The 19,764-nt window shown below is 39.9% G+C and overlaps 1 protein-coding gene across 1 annotated transcript in view; it reads right to left on the reverse strand.

Moving 5' to 3' along the window:
- Exoc4 (exocyst complex component 4) overlaps nt 1–19,764 on the reverse strand; it is a 735,179-nt gene that overhangs the window by 124,849 nt on the left and 590,566 nt on the right. Inside the window, exon 13 of the mRNA XM_021164590.3 lies at nt 15,428–15,583. Within this exon, the coding sequence (XP_021020249.1) occupies nt 15,428–15,583 (156 nt within the window). The remainder of the gene's footprint in view (nt 1–15,427; nt 15,584–19,764) is intronic.

Genomic DNA, 19,764 nt, shown 5'->3' on the forward strand with positions numbered 1-19,764 from the left:
CAATAACAAAATATATCTAGTCTATTTCTGCATATTTGAAATTTATGGACCATGCTTCTAAGTAGTCTCAGCTCACGAAGGAAATCATCAGGGAAAGAGAAAATACTTTGAAACAAATGATAAGGAAAATGCAGTATGTCAACATTTGTGGGGCACAGCTAAAGCAGAACTTACAGAGAGGAATCTAAAACTGTAAATGCTCACACCAGAAAAGGAAGGAGGAGGAGAACGACAGGGTCAGTGCTGCCAGCTTTTACCCTTAGGTGCTTACAGTGCCATCCATACAAAGAGCAACGTAACCCAAAGTTAGCTGAAAGCAACAGTTAGAGAATGAAAAATCTAATCGGTAAAGCTAATGAAACAACAAAAAGGTTCTTTGTAAAAATGGATAAAACAACAACGACAAAACCTCAGCGCTTCATAAATTGATAAAATGGAGCTTGGTGATTATTTTCCACAGTGCAATCACATCCACTGCCTATGTATTTAAATAAAGTATTACTGGAACACAGCTACTTTCCTCATCTGTGTGTTGTGCACTATGGTTGTATCCATACTACAACAGCAGAGTAAAGCAGATGAGAATGAAACTACATGGCTCACAAAGCCAAAAATGCTAAGTATCTATGCCATTCTAGGAAGAGATGGACAGCTTTCACCCTAAATAAACTGATGGATAAAAAAGTCAGGGGGCACATACTACTAATATCAGAAATTAAATGGGGGACATTACCACAGATCCTACAGACATTAGAGGGATACATGGGAATATTTAAATCTGTCCCAAGACTTTGACTACAGTATCTTAGATCAAAGAAATGAATAAATTCCTTGAAATGTTTAATTTACGAAAGGGATTCAGAAATAATAGGATCTATAAATATACACATATGCATGCATATTGAAGAGGCCAAAATAACAACTAAAGGTTCTCAAAAGGGAAAAAGAACAGATGGCTTCATTATAGAATCTTATCAAGCATTAAAAAAAAAATAATACTAGTTTTATGCAAACTCTTACAGCAAATAAAAACAGGCAAGATGTTGACAAGAAAGTGAAGTAATGAGGGCTCTGGGCAATTTCATATAATATTAAATATGTACTGATCCCATGATCCAGCCACTCTTCTCCCATGTGATTATCCAAAAGAATAAAGGCACATGAAGAGAAAAAGATTTTTATAAGAATTAATGAGCAACATAGCATCATTAACAGAAGTTTTAAGGGACTAAGACTGGATACAATCAAATACTTGGTAATAGAAGTCTGTGGGAAAAAAACCCTCTAGTCTACTAATACAACAGAATACAAGTCAACCATAAATATAAAGTACTAATGAGAAAGACTGTTACTAGTCTAGAGGCAGAGAAACCTGAGAGAATGAAGCAGAATGATAAATGAGGCAGACTAAAGTGACATGCAATCGCCAATTTTATTCATAGCCTCAGACAATTATACTCTGAGGGATAAGAAAGGTCACATGAGTCAAGTTCTTATGAGTTAAAGCAGTATACAGTCCCAAGGACAAACCACACATGGCGAAAACATGTTTCCCCCATAGCAGGCACAACTGATTAACAACAGCAAGCAAGCATTAATGAGTAATCTGAAGTAAACTCCTATCTGCTCTACCTGGGAGGAGCATAGAAACACTTTCCAAGAACAAGTCCATGTTTTTAAGAAACCAGAGCTCGTGTCTATAGCTGCATATGTAGCAGAAGGTGGCCTAGTGGGCCATCAGTGGAAAGAGAGGCTCATTGGTCGTGCAAACTTTATATGCCTCAGTACAGGGGAATGCCAGGGCCAAGAAGTGGGAGTGGGTGGGTGGGGGAGTAGGTGGGGGACTTTTGGGATAGCATTGGAAATGTAAATGAAATAAATACCCAATTTTTTTAAAAAAAGAAAAGAAACTGAGATCAAAACTGTCTGGTTTACTGGGAGTGCTCTTATAAGCCTTCAGAACTCTCATCATACAACTCCATAACCGGACTGTGTTCTGACAAACAACGCCATGGAAGAAGCTAGTAAGAGGAGTGAAACAGAAGACAAATGAGTGTGCTCACTATGAGTCTATTAACATGAAATTCTAGAAATGAATCTAATTAGGCAAAACTAATCTATGGTGAAAGTATCAGAACTGTGGATGCTTCCAATGCGGAAAGGGGCAAAGAACCTTTCTTGGAGTAATGAATGAGTTTACATACTCGTTGGAGTACAGGTCGTGTGTGTGTGTGTGTGTGTGTGTGTGTGTGTGTGTGTGTGTATGAGAGAGAGAGAGAGAAAAAAAATTTGTCAAAGCTCATCAAAGGAACACTAAGATTAGATGTATTTCACTGTACATATTTCAGTAAAAACATAAGTGAGAAGACAGTCCTGGTAATAACATAATGAACTGAAAAGAATGCATGCCTACAGTGCAGTGTGTGAGTGAGAGAGAAAGAGGATGGGGAAAGAAAGGAAGGGCAGAAGAGAACATGTTCTTCACAGAAGAATCTTAGTGAGGTTTCACACAGAAGTTATTGATGGCTGTAGAAACTATTGGTGAATGTTTGTTGGGAAAGAGGAAAACCTAGAGCCTTAGGGTCTCATATAATTCATATGATTAATAACCACTGGAAGTAAGAGCACCTTTCCAAAGGTAAGACCTGCTAGTCATCTCCTTAACCAAACACTGTCACACAGCACAGCTGGGCTTCAGGCGTGGCGACACAGTGGGAAGCCTAAATGATCGTCTGAATTGTTCAGCAAAGCAACTGTTAGAAAAATAGGCCCTCCGGCCTGGATTCTCATTCAAGGAATCCACTGAAAGTACAAAAGGAGCTGGTAAGACTGTGGCAGGTTAATGGAAACTAAATGGGTGATTCTTGACTGGATTATGGATTTAAAATAATAGAGGTGACAGTTTTTGGAGGGTGAGTAGGGAAGTATAACTACAGACTAATGGTTCTCAAACTGTGGGTTGTGGTCTCTGTGGGGGTTATATGACGCCAATTCACAGGGGTCGCCTAAGAGCATCAGAAAACTCAGATATTTACATTATGATTCATAACAGTAGAAAAATTACAGTTATGATGTAGCGACAAAAATAATTTTTTGGTTGACGGTCACTACCATGAAGAAGGGTATTAAAGGGCCTCTGTATTAGAAAGGTGGAGAACCACTGATATAGACTATATGTATGAATGAATAATGACCATTCAAATATGATCCTATCCTAAGCTCAGAGATTAGGACTATGCTACTTCCAATGGAAGGTTTTTTGTTTTTTGTAAACGTAACATAAAAAAGAGTCATCTGGAAAGAAGGGATATGCATTGGAAAAAATGCTCCTAAGAGACTATAAGTCTGCAGGGAGAATTCCTTGATGAATGATTGCTGTGGGTGGTCCAGCCCACTGCGGATAGTGCGCTCCTGGGCAGGTGGTCCTGGGAGGTGTAAGAAAGCCTGCTGATGGGGTTATTTTTCAGAACTGAACAAAGAATTCTCACCTGAGGAATACCGAATGGCAGAGAAGCACCTGAAAAAATGTTCAACATCCTTAATCATCAGGGAAATGCAAATCAAAACAACCCTGAGATTCCACCTCACACCAGTCAGAATGGCTAAGATCAAAAATTCAGGTGACAGCAGATGCTGGCGAGGATGTGGAGAAAGAGGAACACTCCTCCATTGTTGGTGGGATTGCAAGCTTGTACAACCACTCTGGAAATCAGTCTGGCGGTTCCTCAGAAAATTGGACATAGTACTACCGGAGGATCCAGCAATACCTCTCCTGGGCATATATCCAGAAGATGTCCCAACCGGTAAAAAGGACACATGCTCCACTATGTTCATAGCAGCCCTATTTATAATAGCCAGAAGCTGGAAAGAACCCAGATGTCCCTCAACAGAGGAATGGATACAGAAATTATGGTACATTTACACAATGGAGTACTACTCAGCTATTAAAAAGAATGAATTTATGAAATTCCTAGCCAAATGGATGGACCTGGAGGGCATCATCTTGAGTGAAGTAACACAATCACAAAAGAACTCACACAATATGTATTCATTGATAAGTGGATATTAAACTTAGGATACCCAAGATATAAGATACAATTTGATAAACGCATGAAACTCAAGAAGAATGAAGACCAAAGTGTGGACACTGTGCACCTTCTTAGAATTGGGAACAAAACACCCAGGGAAGGAGTTACAGAGACAAAGTTCGTAGCTGTGATGAAAGGATGGACCATTTAGAGACTGCTGTATGCAGGGATCCGTCCCATAATCAGCTTCTAAACGCTGACACCATTGCATACACTAGCAAGATTTTGCTGAAAGGACCCAAATATAGCTGTCTCTTGTGAGACGATGCCGGGGCCTAGCAAACACAGGAGTGGATGTTCACAGTCAGCTATTGGATGTATCACAGGGCTCCCAATGGAGAAGCTAGAGAAAGTACCCAAGGAGCTAAAGGGATCTGCAACCCTATTGTTGGAACAACATGATGTACTAACCAGAACCCTGGAGCTCTTGTCTCTAGCTGCATATGTATCGAAAGATGGCCTAGTTGGCCATCAATGGAAAGAGAGGCCCATTGGACTTGCAAACTTTATATGCCCCAATATAGGGGAATGCCAGGGCCAAAAGAATGGGAATGGGTGGGTAGGGAAGTGGGGGGCGCTATGGGGGACTTTTGGGATAGCATTGGAAATGTAATTGAGGAAAATATGTAATAAAAATATTAAAAAAAAAAAAAAAAAAAAAAAAAGAAAGCCTGCTGAGCAAGCCTGGCTGATTTCACTAGCAAGCAGTGTTCATCCATGGCTTCTGCTTTAGTTCCTGCCCTGACTTTCCTCAGTGATGGACTTAATCTCATGGTATAAGATAAAACAGAGTCTTTCATCCAAATTGCCTTTGGTCATGGTGTTAGCCAACAAACAAGCAAACAAAACCAAACCAAAAGAGCAAACCAGGACAAAGCCGTTTACAGAGGAGATTAAGAAGGCTGGAGAGGCCGGGCGTGGTGGCGCACGCCTTTAATCCCAGCACTCGGGGAGGCAGAGGCAGGCGGATTTCTGAGTTCGAGGCCAGCCTGGTCTACAAAGTGAGTGCCAGGACAGCCAGGGCTACACAGAGAAACCCTGTCTCGAAAAACTTTAAAAAAAAAAAAAGAAGGCTGGAGAGGAGGAGGTGATTGTGGATTACGTGATACACAAGTCTAACTGCATGGTCCTCAGAGGAGAAGGACCTTTCCTGGCTGTGCTCTGGGAGAGAGATGCGTTTCTATAAGGTTTTTCCATTGATCTTTGGTTTAGTTGTCAAAGAGCAACAACAACAACAACAAAGCTGAAGAGCAAGGGGAACTTAAGAGGTAGACACAGAAGGCCATTGCTGTGGCTTTCAAAAGTGTTTCTTCCACCTCGCCCTAAAGAGCTCCTGGGTGCAGCAGTCTCACACTCCCTGGAAGAATCCCTTGCAGAGATCTACATTTCTAGCCAGAGTGTCCAACTTTTGGGAATGAAGGTTTTATACCAAGTACAATCAGTATATATGATGAGAAGTTCATGTTACAAATCTCAATGATTACTAGCATAAACAGCATTCTCATACACAGTTTTTACCCTTCTCCTTTTAGATCAAGAGATAAAACAACTCCCCACCCCCATGATGCTGTCATGGTAATTGTGGGAAATGCTTTGACAGGTTCAATCCATGATGACACGCATGCATATTTTCTTCCCTCAGGTTTTCTTTTCGCCCTTGTACAAACATGCTAGGATGGTTTATGTGTTGTGTTCTTACTAGATGAGTACAGAGAAACTACTGTACACAGCTGAGATTTTTCCAGAGGAAAAAAGGCCCGGGTTACTAAGCTGTGGGGTAAAGGTCCAGATACTACTGTGCCAAGGGCAGCCTGGCCACCATGTGGTCTCACTATCCTGAGGACACCAGCATCTTTTATGGAATGAGCTGGCAGCAAAATACTAAGTTCAAAGAGTTGGTTTCTAATTAGAGGCTGAGATCTTAATCACAGGTCAAGGTAGGTAACTTTTTGATAAGTTCAAGTGTATTATTATAGAAGATACATTAGGTTAAAAAATACCTTATTCCTATTTGACTCAGCCTTGTAGAATTTCTGTGCAAGGACTTCTGTAAAAGTTCTCTGTAATTAGTTTTATTTTAAGCTGCTATTTTGGGTCCCCAGCAGTGCAGCTTTTGTTCTTTGGCCTATATTACTAACAATATATACAATAAAGAGTTACTTTTAAATTTTCTGGTTACTTTTCAATTTTTCTTTTTGTCACAGGGTCTCACTATGTAACCCTGGCTGGCCAGGAATAGGTTATGCAGATAATGCTGACCTTAAACCCATGGCAGCCCTCAACATCCAAGTGCTGGGACTACAAAGGTGGGCCACCTGGCCAAATTTCCCATTGAAAAATGTCCAAGTGCGGTAGAGATGGTTATGTCAGCAGCTCTCTGTACTGCATCCTGGACGATCCCTCCACTTCCCATTCTTCAGAGCAAGCAATGGATGAAGACAGAAATCTGGGTTTTCAATAAACCTTCCTCTCACAACTGTTGTGTAGCCAGTTTGATGTGTGTCACTCAGCCAACACTGCAAAAGCAATGATCACAATAAGGACTGAAACCTACTCCAGGTAGGCTCTGTTTTTTGTAAAAGTGTTGAACTGGTGATTTCAATGGAATATAGGAACCATCAAAGAACCAACCATTTTTAAAAAATGAGGTAACTTTATAAAGAAGACCCTCTGATGCATAAAATAAAGTGGTGAATCTTTACAAATAAGATGTGCTATGCATATAAACACATTGAAGCTAGAGCCCTAAGCAGTACCAAAGAGTAGTAAGTTGTGCTCAACATTTGACAAAACAGCCACAATACATGAGGTTACTTTCTTCTGTAAGGTGTACTCTATTATAAACTACACATGGAAAACATAAACAATACTGAATTAGACTTTCTATGGTCTTTTGTAAATTTTTGAAAAAAATTATTATATATTGAAGAGATTAAGCACATTTATTATCTCATAATTGAGAGATAATTAAGAGCTCTATAATCTACGCTTGTAGCAAAACTTCCCACAGCACAGCACAGCACAGCACAGCACAGCACAGCACAGCACAGCACAGCACAGCACAGCAGAGCAGAGTATTATCAAGAATAGCTCCATACTGCACATCAGCACCCTGTTGCCTTTATCTGAGTACCTGATACCTAGCACTTTTAAGTGTGTGCATTTATTTTTTTCTTCTTCTTTTAAGACAGAGGTTCATGTGTCTCTTGTTAACCTCAAACTTACTCTGCAGCCAACTTTCCTGCCTCTGCCTCCTGAGTGATGAAATCACAAGCGTGCACCACCAAGCTCAGTTGTTCTGTGCATGCTATCAACTGAGCTATACCCCAGGCCCTTTAACTGTCCTTCCTCATGCCCCCTGCTCCTCTCTGGTGTGCTAGTTTAAATGAATAAATACATATACTCATAACCACTGTGGAAAAACCCCAAACACCCAGGCTATATGTTGTCAGTACATATGTTGGCTGACTCATGAATGGAAGGATTTGAGGACAGGGAAGAGTAGAACAGGACCACAGGCTCAGCTCAGGCCTAACTCCATGTTGTCTATATTTGTTTTTGGTACCAAGTGGCAGGATACATGGTTCTATCCTTTGGTAGACTTATAACTTTCATGAAGATGGACTCATGTCCCAGTAAGCAAACATCTAACTGTGAACAGTATATTACTTTAATGCACTGGCTCAACTTACAACACAAATGTAATTAATACTAGTGCATTCATGAGGTCTGTCATCTCGGAACAAGAATGATTTTAAACACTCTTTTCTAAGCCAAGCACTCCAATTGAGCCTGGTCTCGGTGTTTCCCTCCTGGATGGGAACCACGACACACAAGCAGTGGACTCCATCTTGCTTCTTTAGTTACAGAGAGTCACATGTCACATGGGTTTTCTGCCAGGAGATATTGTATATCACTCACTCATACTGATAGTATCAGTCTCCAAACAACAACATGCTGTAAGCTCCAGAACTTTGTCAGAACAGAATTAAAATAATCAATAATCACTTACTGTGAGTTGAGCATAATGTGCCATGGCTTTCAACTAGAAGAAATGAGTACAGGTTTGCACACAGATGCTGATGCAGCAGGGCATACCCTCCTCTGAGGATTACACTGTATTGACAGTTGTGATTTTTCCCCTCTGGTTGTCATTGATTGAAGCAAGGATAACTAAGGGTCCAGTACTCTGAGCAGCATTCATAGTAAAGGGAGAGAAAGGATGAGAGAGGTGGAGAAAGACTGGCTGAGTGAGACCACAGAGACCACAGTGCTACCATAAAACTTGGAGGGAAGTGAAGATGAAGGAAGATGAGGATGCAAATGTCAGAGTGAGGGCATTTGTGGAGAATCAGTGAACTGGCAGAAAATAGTAGCAGGGATTAAGGGTGTATGGGGAAAATATTTAAGCAGGTGAAAATTTTAACATAAAGTTATAGTTACCATGGCTATCATAATGTACACTTGTCTCACTCCTCCTCAGCTTCAGTTCTGTGTTCCAGAAAAACTCACATACAATGGTTTCAACATTAATTTTCCAATTCTTCAGTGATTATATTTGTTACTAAACAATCTGTTCAAACTGCTAATGGTGTATTGACTTTAGACATTAGAAAAGTTGACCTGGTTGGGTCCCAGTTACATCTTCCTCCCTCCCTTCTGTCTTTGAGTTTTGTTTTTTTGTGGATTTACATCATTGTTCCTTTGACAACACCACTCGCCACACTAGAAAGAATCTGCACACTGCTCACACTGGTAATATCTGCTCACCTCTGTCACGCCCTGACTGTCTGCTTATTCCTGGGACGATTAGAGGCCATGCCAAGAGGAAAAGCTGGGAATGACCAACAAGGAGGGTGGAAGAATATGACAGGCTGACAGCCTAGGAACTAGTAGTGAAAGACAAGCAGGCTAGTGGTCCTTCATCACCTGGCAGGGAAATTCAGCTTGCTGCAGGCTCCCTGCTCAGCCCTCGCCTGGCTCCCTTGCTCAGCCTCCAGTGCAGGCATCCTCCCCCCAGCCATGACCAAGACAGACTATATCAGAAGGGCAGCTTTTAAAATCTGTTATAAGACTTCAAATGAGAGAAAAAGAAATAGTGTTAAATTCACACCTAATGGAAATTATTAAAGATTTTCACCTGAAATTAGATAAACATACATTATATAAAATAATTAGTGCTTTAAAAATGAGATTATGATTCTCAACAATAGTCTAGAAAAGCTAGCATTTTAGAACCTATATGGGAAATTTTATTTTATTTTTCACTTATTGCCAGTTTTTTGCTAACAGGAGTTTTGATATAAGGAAAAGAGCTCTGAGTTCATCAAACACTGATGTTTGTAGCTTAATTTCTGGCGAATAGCCTGTCTCTCGTTTAATTTAGAGACTTAAATCCGCTTCTCACCCTGACTTATTTGACTGTGTCCCTATCTATCCATGACCTTCATCTTGTTTAATTGAGGGATAAAAAAAAAAAAATAGCAAAGCATTTTCTACTCTTGCACTTAATATATTCATGAGTCTGATTCATCTTTCCTTTCCTAATTGCATTTTAAAAGTCATATTAAGCATCTAGAGATAGGGAGATAAGTGTCTGCATTCTACAGAACGTTTGTTAGAGCTAGCTGAAGTCTTTCCCCACTCCTTTGCTCCTTCAGATTTATTAGAGGTCTCCACAGCAGCTGCAGTTCAGGAGACCTTTCAAAAGCTGTTGCTTACATTATGTTGGGGCCCTTTTAAGTTTCAAGTGCACCTTCTTGGAAGCTTGCTAATGCTCTATTTGATTCCTATTGTCTCTCTATATGAATATACTTCTAGCTTTGCTTCTTTTGTCATTGTCTACCCTGAGCCTTGTGAAGAAACCTATTAGGGCTAAGAAAGAACTGAAGAAAAACCAAAACAAAAGGGAACAAAGCAGACTAGTTAATGGCAGCCAGGGCTGAGGCCTCGAACCCAGGCCTGTGAACTCCCAGAGGAAAAGCACTTTCCCAGCTGGTGGCATCCCCAGCGTATACTGTGAGCTACCTACTTGAAGATGAGCTGACTTTTCATTCATTAACAGTTATTAAGGCTATACTGTGTGCTTTGAGGATTCCACAGAAGGAAGACAAAAAGTGCCAACCAACTCTCTGCTTTTGTTCTGTCTCTTTAAATTAAACAACAGTACAGACTTCAACCTGAATAAAAACTTAGAAATCATTATAGTCAACCACTGAGCACTGAAATAATATTTTCCTGCTATTTAATCACTGTGCCTCCAAAATTCATAGCACAATTAAAGAAATAAAAGCTGACAGTGAATGACCCAGTTATCTGATCCTGCAGAAGACGTGGAAGGTTAACATGGAGACCACTAGGTCACTGAAAGGACAAAAGCGATGGCTCTCTTTAAGTCTCTCTTTCCTCCTCAGAACTACACTATCTTCTACCTCAAGTGTAAGCAATTAATTTTTCTTTTTTACATTTTATCTTCTTTGCATCTTCCTTCTCTTACCAACAATGGTCATTTCTATTTTCGTTGCTTTGAACAAATTATTAAGAGGAAAATATAAGACACAGCTTAAAAAATTGTACTGGATTTAACACACCATTCCTTGCAGACCTATCTGGGTACATACTGTTTAAAAACTTGCTATTGAAATAAAGAGAACCCACAAAATGTAATACGTTAAAGAAGACACAATAATAAAAAAATAGAGTCAAAATGGCATCATGATGCATATCTGTGATATTTGCAAAAAAAAAAAAAAGCTCTATCAGTTGAGATTATGATAATCAATGAAAATGAGAGAGTAAATAAAAAGTTTCAAAACGTACATTCTTGAACCAATTTTAGCCTGGATGAGCACAGTGTGGTGGCTCTGGGGGACAGTCTATCTAGCTAGTCTACCCAGCTCTGTCACTTAATGGCTGTGTTAGGAAGAAGGCTCTTTCTCAGTGTCCTCATTGGTTGAGTGGGAATGATAACACTTGGAGACTCATGATGTTGTCATACACTGCCAGGCACTGGCAATCCTTACTGTTTTCATTATATTATTGGTCTAGAGAAGGACTGTATATAATCTATCATCAGTCTGCTATAATTCAAGACTAATCTGTTTGACCTTTATCCCTTGAGGACTCAGAGCCTGGTCTGCCACCCTAAAGCGTTCACAGCTGGCTCTAGAGGGAATGACTCTTGTTCTGTAAAACACAAGGGCATAAACGAAAGGAGCAGCAGGTCTTGGGGCTCTGCTCTTGCTCACTGCTGATCTCCCCAACTCCTAGACCATCTCTTTTACTTCCTTCAACACTCTCCTCCTCCTGTTAATTACACCCATCCAAAAGCAGACTCTTAATCAGGGGATAGACAGCTATTATCTCAAAGGATGTGTATACACACACACACACACACACACACACACACACACACACACCATGACAGGTGCAAAGACAATGGGCTTGAGAGACTGCTTTTAGCTCTTTTAGCTTCTTCCCCTCTCTCTATTAAAGCCCTAGCTTGACCTAGTTTTTTTTTTTTTCTCCATCTATTCAATGCTGAACTAGGAAATAATACATCTTTTTTTTTTTTTTCAGTTAAAAAACAAAAAGAGAAAAAGGCCTTATTTAATAATGAAGAGAGCATAGCCTTTACTCAATGCAAAGGGCACTGGATTCTATATTCATCTGTTCACCAAACAGTCTTCTGAGCTTTAAAAACTAATTATAGGAGGAGAGTAACTTTGCAATCTTTTTGTCTCATGCAGTGCTATATGGTACTCAATGTGCTAAATCCGGCCCTCTGTCAACTCTGGTTTGCTGGGGTATCAGTGAAAGGTCTCTCTTCTGCTTACATGGTTTCAACATCTAGTCTAGAAAAAGAATGGGACAGGTTAAAAGGAAAGAACTAGTTACAGAGTGAGTTCCAGGACAGCCAGGGCTGCACAGAGAAACCCTGTCTCAAAAGACAAAACCAAAACCAAAAAAAAAAAAAAAAAAAAAAGAATAATAATAAAAAAAGAACTAGTTACATCTAAGTAAAACACAACACCTTAAAGTGATTTCTCTCATAATGGGGTTAATACAATTTGCTTGTCAAACTGCTCACATGCAAAACCATGGACAAGTCTTTCAGGCATAAAATCCAATAAAACAAAGCAGACACTATGACCAAATTTATGGAAAACTAAACTATGATGCAGAATGGGCTCCTTTTAATGGTAGATCTTTGGAGTATACTAGAGAATTTGATATTTGATCTAATTATATGGATGTATATATTTCACTAGGACAAAATTGAGGAAACATTTGTATAATTTGATTTTCCTTCAAGTTTAATATGAGGACTAGTCTGATTGAATGATCAAAACAAGAGGAAAGAAAGCTAGATCCCTAATTCTAGCTGTTCTAAATCCAAGGTAGTGCCAGAGAGAGGGGGTGGGGCTCCCTTCCTGGAGCAGCACTCTCTCTTCTGGAATAGAACAGTTTCCATTTACACTGAGCTCCAGCAGGGAGAAGGAATCCAGCTGATATATTACAATGAAGTTCTTATGTAAAAATAAGCTGAGAAACAATCAGAAGACAGTCACTCATTTGAAGTAACCTAAAATATCGGTGCAGAAGAAGTTATCATCTAGAAATTGTAGTAATTCAACTACTGAGGCTGATAACACAGCTGACTGATATGCGTAGGAAGGAGGAATGTGCTTACTCAGACCACTTGAGACTGTGATAAAATGATGATTTGACAGTAATTCTCTGAAAGAACGCCTTGGGGCTTGCTTTCTGTATTAAGGTCAGTTGAGTATATCTACTTAAGCTCTAATCAATCCTTCAATCATTCATCCTCTCTTGTGGTGGGAGATATGAGGATATTTTGCATTGCTAAAGTCATGAGAACATAATTTCAGTGGAGGAAGGTTTAGGTTATAGGAGAATAAAATTAAAAATTAATTTTTTTAAAGATGCTGAGGAACCACTACATCCAAGTTTCCAAGGAACATTCCTGTGTGACTTTTGTGACTTAAGAACATGTGACTTAAGCACATGTTCTTACACACATGCCCTACTCATAAAATAAACAATAAACTGTACTTATTATTATAGACAATCTCTTCCATGAGAGGCGGCACTGAATGAGTAAACGGGCAACCTGTCAAGTGGGAGAAGAACTGTTTATCTATGACAAAGGAGTGACAATCTGGTACACTCCTACAGATCACTAGGAAACCCACCCTGAGACACACACACACACAATTAAAATTTAGCAACAGATTTGAAAAAAAGCATAAAGACCAATAAATATATTAAAATGCACAAGAAATTGCTCAGCATCATCTGAGGGAAATGCATACTAAGTGCAATTTACCTCAGCACACATACAGGAACAGCTGATTGACAGATGGAAGATATTCAGCCTTCAGTGTCACACAGGCCAACAGGAACTCTGAGAGTCCACTGTGAGGATGGAACTTCAGGCTTACTTTCTTTTTATATTTTTTAAAAGATATTTTAAGTTATGTGTATGTGTGTATTCTGTGTGTGGCTATATGTGGATGTAGCCGCCTGCAGAAGCCAGAAGAAGATGTCAAACCCTCTGGAACTGGAGTTACAGGCAGTGGGTACTAGGAACAAAATTTAGGTACTCTGCAAGATCAGCTTCTGTTCTTAATTGCTGGGCCATTGTTCATAGCTCCTTAGGAATACTTTAGAAAACTGATAAAATGAACAACTGAAATTTGCACACACTATTACCCAGAAATTTAAGTCCTAACATATGCCAAATAGACATGTACAAATACCTCACCCAACACTTAGTGTCCTACAACTTTTTAATTATAACTATGTAAGAGCTAAGATCAAGAAAAATTTATCTACTTTCAGAGAAAATAAGTCATGTAGGATGTGAACACAGTCAACTTTATGAATAGTGAATACTTAATATGTGTATGAGTTACTTTCTGTGATTAAAAAAATACCATGATTAAAAGCTATCCATGGAAGGAACAGTTTATTTTGGCTATGGTGCTAGAGGGAGAATCTAGAGGGAAGGGCAGTAGGGAACCATATGAAGCAGAGAGAGGGACCTGAAAGTGGGGCAGGGCTGTGAGCTCTTAAAGCCTGCTCCCAGGCTGTAAACCTCCCCAAAACAAGGCCACCAACTGGGGACCACATATTCCAATAGCTGAGTACCTAGGGCACATTCTCATTCTAAGCACCACATTAGCTAGAGTTTCAATCTACATTCTGTCAGAGATGAGCCTATTGTTTGATCTTAAGTTGAAAGTGAAGACAATGGCCATTATCTTAAAAATTATTTATTCTTATTTTTGGTCTTTCTCTCTCTCTCTCTCTCTCTCTCTCTCTCTCTCTCTCTCTCTCTCTCTCTCTCTCTCTCTCTCTCTCTCCCCTCTCTCTCTCTCTCCTCTCTCTCTCTCCCTCCCTCCCTCCCTTCCTTTTTCTTTCTTTCTTCTTCCCCCCTTTCCTCCTCCTTCAATTCCTCCTCTCTCTTTTTCCTTTTTGACTCTGGGTCATACGGTTAGACAAGCATGGAACTCACTATGCACTAAAAGGTAAAGAATTCTTGACCTCTTCCTCTATCTGCTGAGTACTGGATTTCAGTCATGTTTCACTAACCCAGCTCTTGGTCTTTGCTTTTTAAAAGTGCTCTTATTTTATTGTACCATCTATTTCTTCACTTGAATGAACAAAAGATAGTAAGAATGAGCCTAATTTTAATGTGATAAAATAGATTTTTTTTACTGGTCTAAAGTAACACAAGTGAAAATAGTTTACTGTTACAAGCCAAATGTAAAAAAAAAAAAAAGGCACCTTTATCAGATTCCATGGCTTAAATAAATACGCTGTACAAAGCCAAATGCTGAGTGATAAAGTTAATGCACAGACCTTACTTTTTTCAAAACAAGCAGGAAACAGTGGGACAATAGAGTCTGTGTGAATGAACGTGGAAGTTATAGACCATGCTTGGAGTGCTGTGACACAGACATACTCTGAGCAGGCCTTTATCTTACTATAGGTTTGTCAAGAACGGGGTCAGTACAGCTTTGCTGAATGAATGAATGAATGAATGAACAAATGATTGTATTGTACTGGTATAATTTGAGTCATTCTACCCCAACTTGTCAATGCTTCAGATTGGATTCACAAGCCTTTCTTGTTTACTTTTGAGCCCAAGGCACACTTGGATGGGAAAGGAGGTGGGCGTGTGTGTGTTGGACTTTTCAAGTACAAATATTGTCCTTTGATCTTTATATTCAACATTGCATTTGAGAAAGGCTTTGTTGAATATATGGGGTTTCCTCCCTCTGTCTGACAGAGATTAGGAAGTAGCCATTTACCTTATGAAGTCTTCTTCCTCCTCCCTCTTAGGCCTTAGCTGTTTGGGCTGAGCCATGTTAGTCCAGTTTGGCAGCGATTTCAAGAGTCTGCTGATATCATCATCCTTTGCCCAAGATGCACTGATGACAAGTTTCTCTTCTGACTGGACAATGGCCCTGAAAACGACCACAAAGAAATGGACATGTTAGCATCTCATACAGTGAGTGGTTTCATCTTTTGCTGCATAAGAAGTTATTATGCCCATCTCTCGTAACACAGTGCACTACCTTCATCGGAGTCGCAATGTGTATTCATAGGTCACATGGCTGAAACGCTACCTCTGATTTTATTCTCAGTTCCAACTTGTTGAACACATAAGCTGATTAGGTTATCACAATATTATCATTATACCATAAACTTATAATATTGATTGTCCACCTTATAACTGTTAATAGCTTATAGTGAACACAAATGTGTAGAAGTTTGGATTGAGCTTTTCAAGAAATGTTCAAACAGCAAAAGTAGAACAATAATATTTTTAAAATACTATTTGAATGGCACAAGAGTGGTAGCTAAAAGGTACCATAAATGTTACTATAGACTGTCCTCTGACCTTTTTAGTTTGTGCTACCATTAGTTCTATTTGAAGATTGCTTTTGTATGATGGACACTCCTCTATTCAAAGCTAACCATGATCATAAAGAAAGCTTGTATCCCAAATGTCAGTCAGGGAAAACCTTTGATTACAGCAAACTCCTCTGGGCTTTGGCTAGTGACCTGGAGTTGGCAGGCTTCTAGTCCTTTAATAGGGCCCATGGATTCACTATTAATGCTGCCCTTACCAGGATGTACCTGAAAAGCCACCTTAAATGTTCAATTTCAGCTTAATTAAAAAGCCCATTTTTCTACTCAACATTTCTGCCACCATAGCTGATTTTAAGGGTCTAAAAATTCTCATCAGCAGTATTTCCTGACAGAAGTGACATTTACTTATGGAAGGTTAATGAACTGGACCTTCTTCTTCTGATGACCAAGTCTCCAGTCTCTGGAGGCTTCTCATATCAGACAAGGATATATTCATGTGCTAAGAATTACACCATACATTTTCAAATAAATATAAATGGTACTTATAAGAAAAGTGCCTTGACTCAACAGATAGTTCACTATGCATAGACAAGAAAAGATGAAGCCTACAAATCTTCACTCATTGTAGCCTGACCACAGGTACCATGGTTTCATATTGCAACAATACTGCCCTGGTTCTTTTTTAAAAAGCTAGAATAGGAGAACTATGGGTGAAAGAATTTTTCTAGCTTGCTTTAAGCAAATACTGTCTGAGAGAAACTGTTCTGAGATATAAACTGAGGGCAGCAGGGTCTTCTTCCCTCTTCTTTCACACGACTGTCATGTGTGACCTTATGCGTGATGCTTCTATATTCCTTGCATTTTTTTCTTCAATCTGACTTTTATAATCTTATACTTGCAAATCTTATAGTAATGATACCACCTCGGACTTATACCATTCCATCGTAGACAAGCCCTCAATATTCTCTGACAATCTGAAAATGAGTCTCTGTTCAGCTCCGTCTCCCGACTTACCTTAGTGGCCACTTAAAACATTTATCTTGTAGATCTTTGTTGCTTACCTCTACATATCTGACAGAGCACATAGGGCACATATTACACACTTAAAAAATGATCTCTTCAGCAGGTATATCCAAATGTATAACATATAATATATAATATTTGAATATTATTCAAATTCATCTCTATTTGTTTCTAGTCATCCCTCCACTTAGTCTCCTGAGAATCCTACATTACTCCTGCCTTTTCTTTTTGTATTTCACATCTTTCTCTCCACAGTACATTTGCCTAGTTTCTGTTAGTTTTCTAAATAATGCATAAACAATTTTCTTCCCTGACCCAGAATTACTATCTTCTAAAGCTCTACTATCTTCTTTAGAAACATTCCAGCAAATGATGGCCCTGAGAGTCCGAGTTTCCTGGTTGCAATCGTGAATGGAACCATCCCTTGTGTAACTTATGTACAGAAGACGCCTCCACCTTTTGTTGCAGAGGCTGGTGTCATCTCTTCCTTTTTTGCCTCTCCCTGTGTTCTGACACCTTCTGGGTCCTTTCAGTGTCAGTCTTTACTTGTTTTTGTGGTTTTAATTACTTCTTGTTTTTGTTTTTGTTTTTCAAGACAGGGTTTCTCTGTATAGCCCTGGCTGTCCTGGAACTCACTTTGTAGACCAGGCTGGCCTCGAACTCAGAAATCCGCCTGCCTCTGCCTCCCAAGGGCTGGGATTAAAGGTGTGCGCCATCACGCCTGGCTAATTACTTCTTCATTCAGGGAATATAGAGAATTATCTTCTTTTTGAGTTTGATTACCAATTAGAAATACTTTTAAAGCTAAAGAAAACTCACTCCCATTTTGTATATGTTAGGAGCAGGAAAATGGCTTCCTATATCTACTCAATGTATGTCTGACAGGTAGTTAACATTTAGTCAGTCCTAAGCCACCTGAAGTAATGGTCCTCAAGCCAGCGTTCCAGTGATGCTGACCTGCTCTATGGGCCTGTCTTCATCTTAAGGCTCTCTCACTGTTCTGAAGCTTGTAAGATTTAATTTCCCTTTTCTTTTCTACATCTGCTCTTTCTTTTTACATCATGTCCTCCTGGTTCTACTCTTGTCGCCCAAACCCAGTTGGGAGCCCACCTGGACGGCTCCTCTCCTGTGCCCACACCTTACAAGCTGAGGCCCATTTGCCTGTGCATTTCACACTTGGGTAATCCGGTCTTCTGGCCAGACTGATGACTCCTCCACTCACATCTCTAGGGGAGCATCAGTTCTCACTCTTGTTTTAATGTTTGAAAGAATAACTAGAGAGCTCTTAGTGGACACTTTCACCAGCATTTCAAAGTAAAATGAAGCAAAAGGAATTCAGTCATTTCCCTTTCTCTCTTTCCCATTAGCCACCTGGCATCCCTGATTCTAGCCATCCTATAATTCAATTGTGAATATGGTCTTCTTAATCACCAACAGTGACCACATCCTGTCAATCCTGTCTCTTTAAGATCTTCTGAATAGTCATTTCCTTTCCAGATTCACTGCCATTAATTGGCATTTAAGCTAATCATTTCTCGTGTGGACTTGGCAGTGACTTGGTACCTGGGCTTCTTGCCTGGAGTTCTGAGACCATCAGTTGGGCTTATAATGCCAGAAAAGTCATCTCTGTAAACTAGGATACAATGAGGAAAGAATCCTTTCCTCAGAACTCTTTAATGACTCCTGTGTTTACAGAACAGAACCAGAGAGCAGTATGGGAACACCTACTTGTTCAGCAATGGCTCTTTTGTCCCTATTTGGTCATGATTCCAGGTCATTTTCCTATGGACGTTAGCTGCATATTTTATCCAGAAGGACAGTTCTAACATTTTAAAGTGGATATTAGGCTTCAAACCTAATAAATGGCTGAGGTACACATTTACTACACCAAAGCAGACACTGGTTCCCAGGTTCTCCCTGCATCCCTCAGTCCTTGTTACAGGGTCCTCCTGGCTGGCACACCCCACCTCTACCCTAACCTTCTCTAGCCCAGCATTCTGTGCTGTTCTTCCTTCCCTACATAATCCAGTCCTTTCGGTTACTGGCTCTCTTTGTATCTTTGGGCCTCCTGGCTGCTTCACTTGGATTCCCTGCTCTTACCTTGTCTCCCTGATCTCTGCTCACAAGGCACAGCTCAGTCTGGTCATGTCCACTCTGGACTCTGCAGATGCCCCCATCACTGCTTCTGGCTATGCTCTCCCACGTATCTATAATAGACTTTCTCCTCCACTATACCTAGAAGCAGTCGTGCTCTTTCCTCCCTCTTTGTTTCTTTCTTTCCACTCAGTGGAATATGTTGTTTTTCGTCTTTTCTTGCTTCCACATCCTACCTGTATGTTTTTACTCATCAAAGGTTACTTTAGTTCCTTCCTTGCTATTTATGGTGTGTGTTTGTGTGTGTATGCCCAACTCTCCCTATGATAGAGATTTCCAGCTTTTACTAGACACTAGAATCATTTAGGGGATCTCTTAAACAAAACAAAACAAAACAAATAAAAAGCTGGATGCACAGGCCACACCTAAGACTACACAAATCAGAACCTGGGTCAAGGAGTAGCATGAAGTATGTAATATGTAAATTTCTCAGTTGATCTAAACTATATGCCAGGGAATAAAGATCTCTTCTCACTGCTGTTTTGTTTGTTTTACCTACCCTCCCTCTTTCCTTCCATATCTCCCTCCCTTTGTATCTCCCTCTCTTTGTCTTTCTCTCTCTCTCTCTCCCCCTTTCTCCCCTCTCTTTCTTCCT

The sequence above is a fragment of the Mus caroli genome, unplaced genomic scaffold (assembly GCF_978045245.1).
Source record: "Mus caroli unplaced genomic scaffold, Mus_caroli_1 scaffold_7, whole genome shotgun sequence".
Classification (NCBI taxonomy): Eukaryota; Metazoa; Chordata; class Mammalia; order Rodentia; family Muridae; genus Mus; species Mus caroli.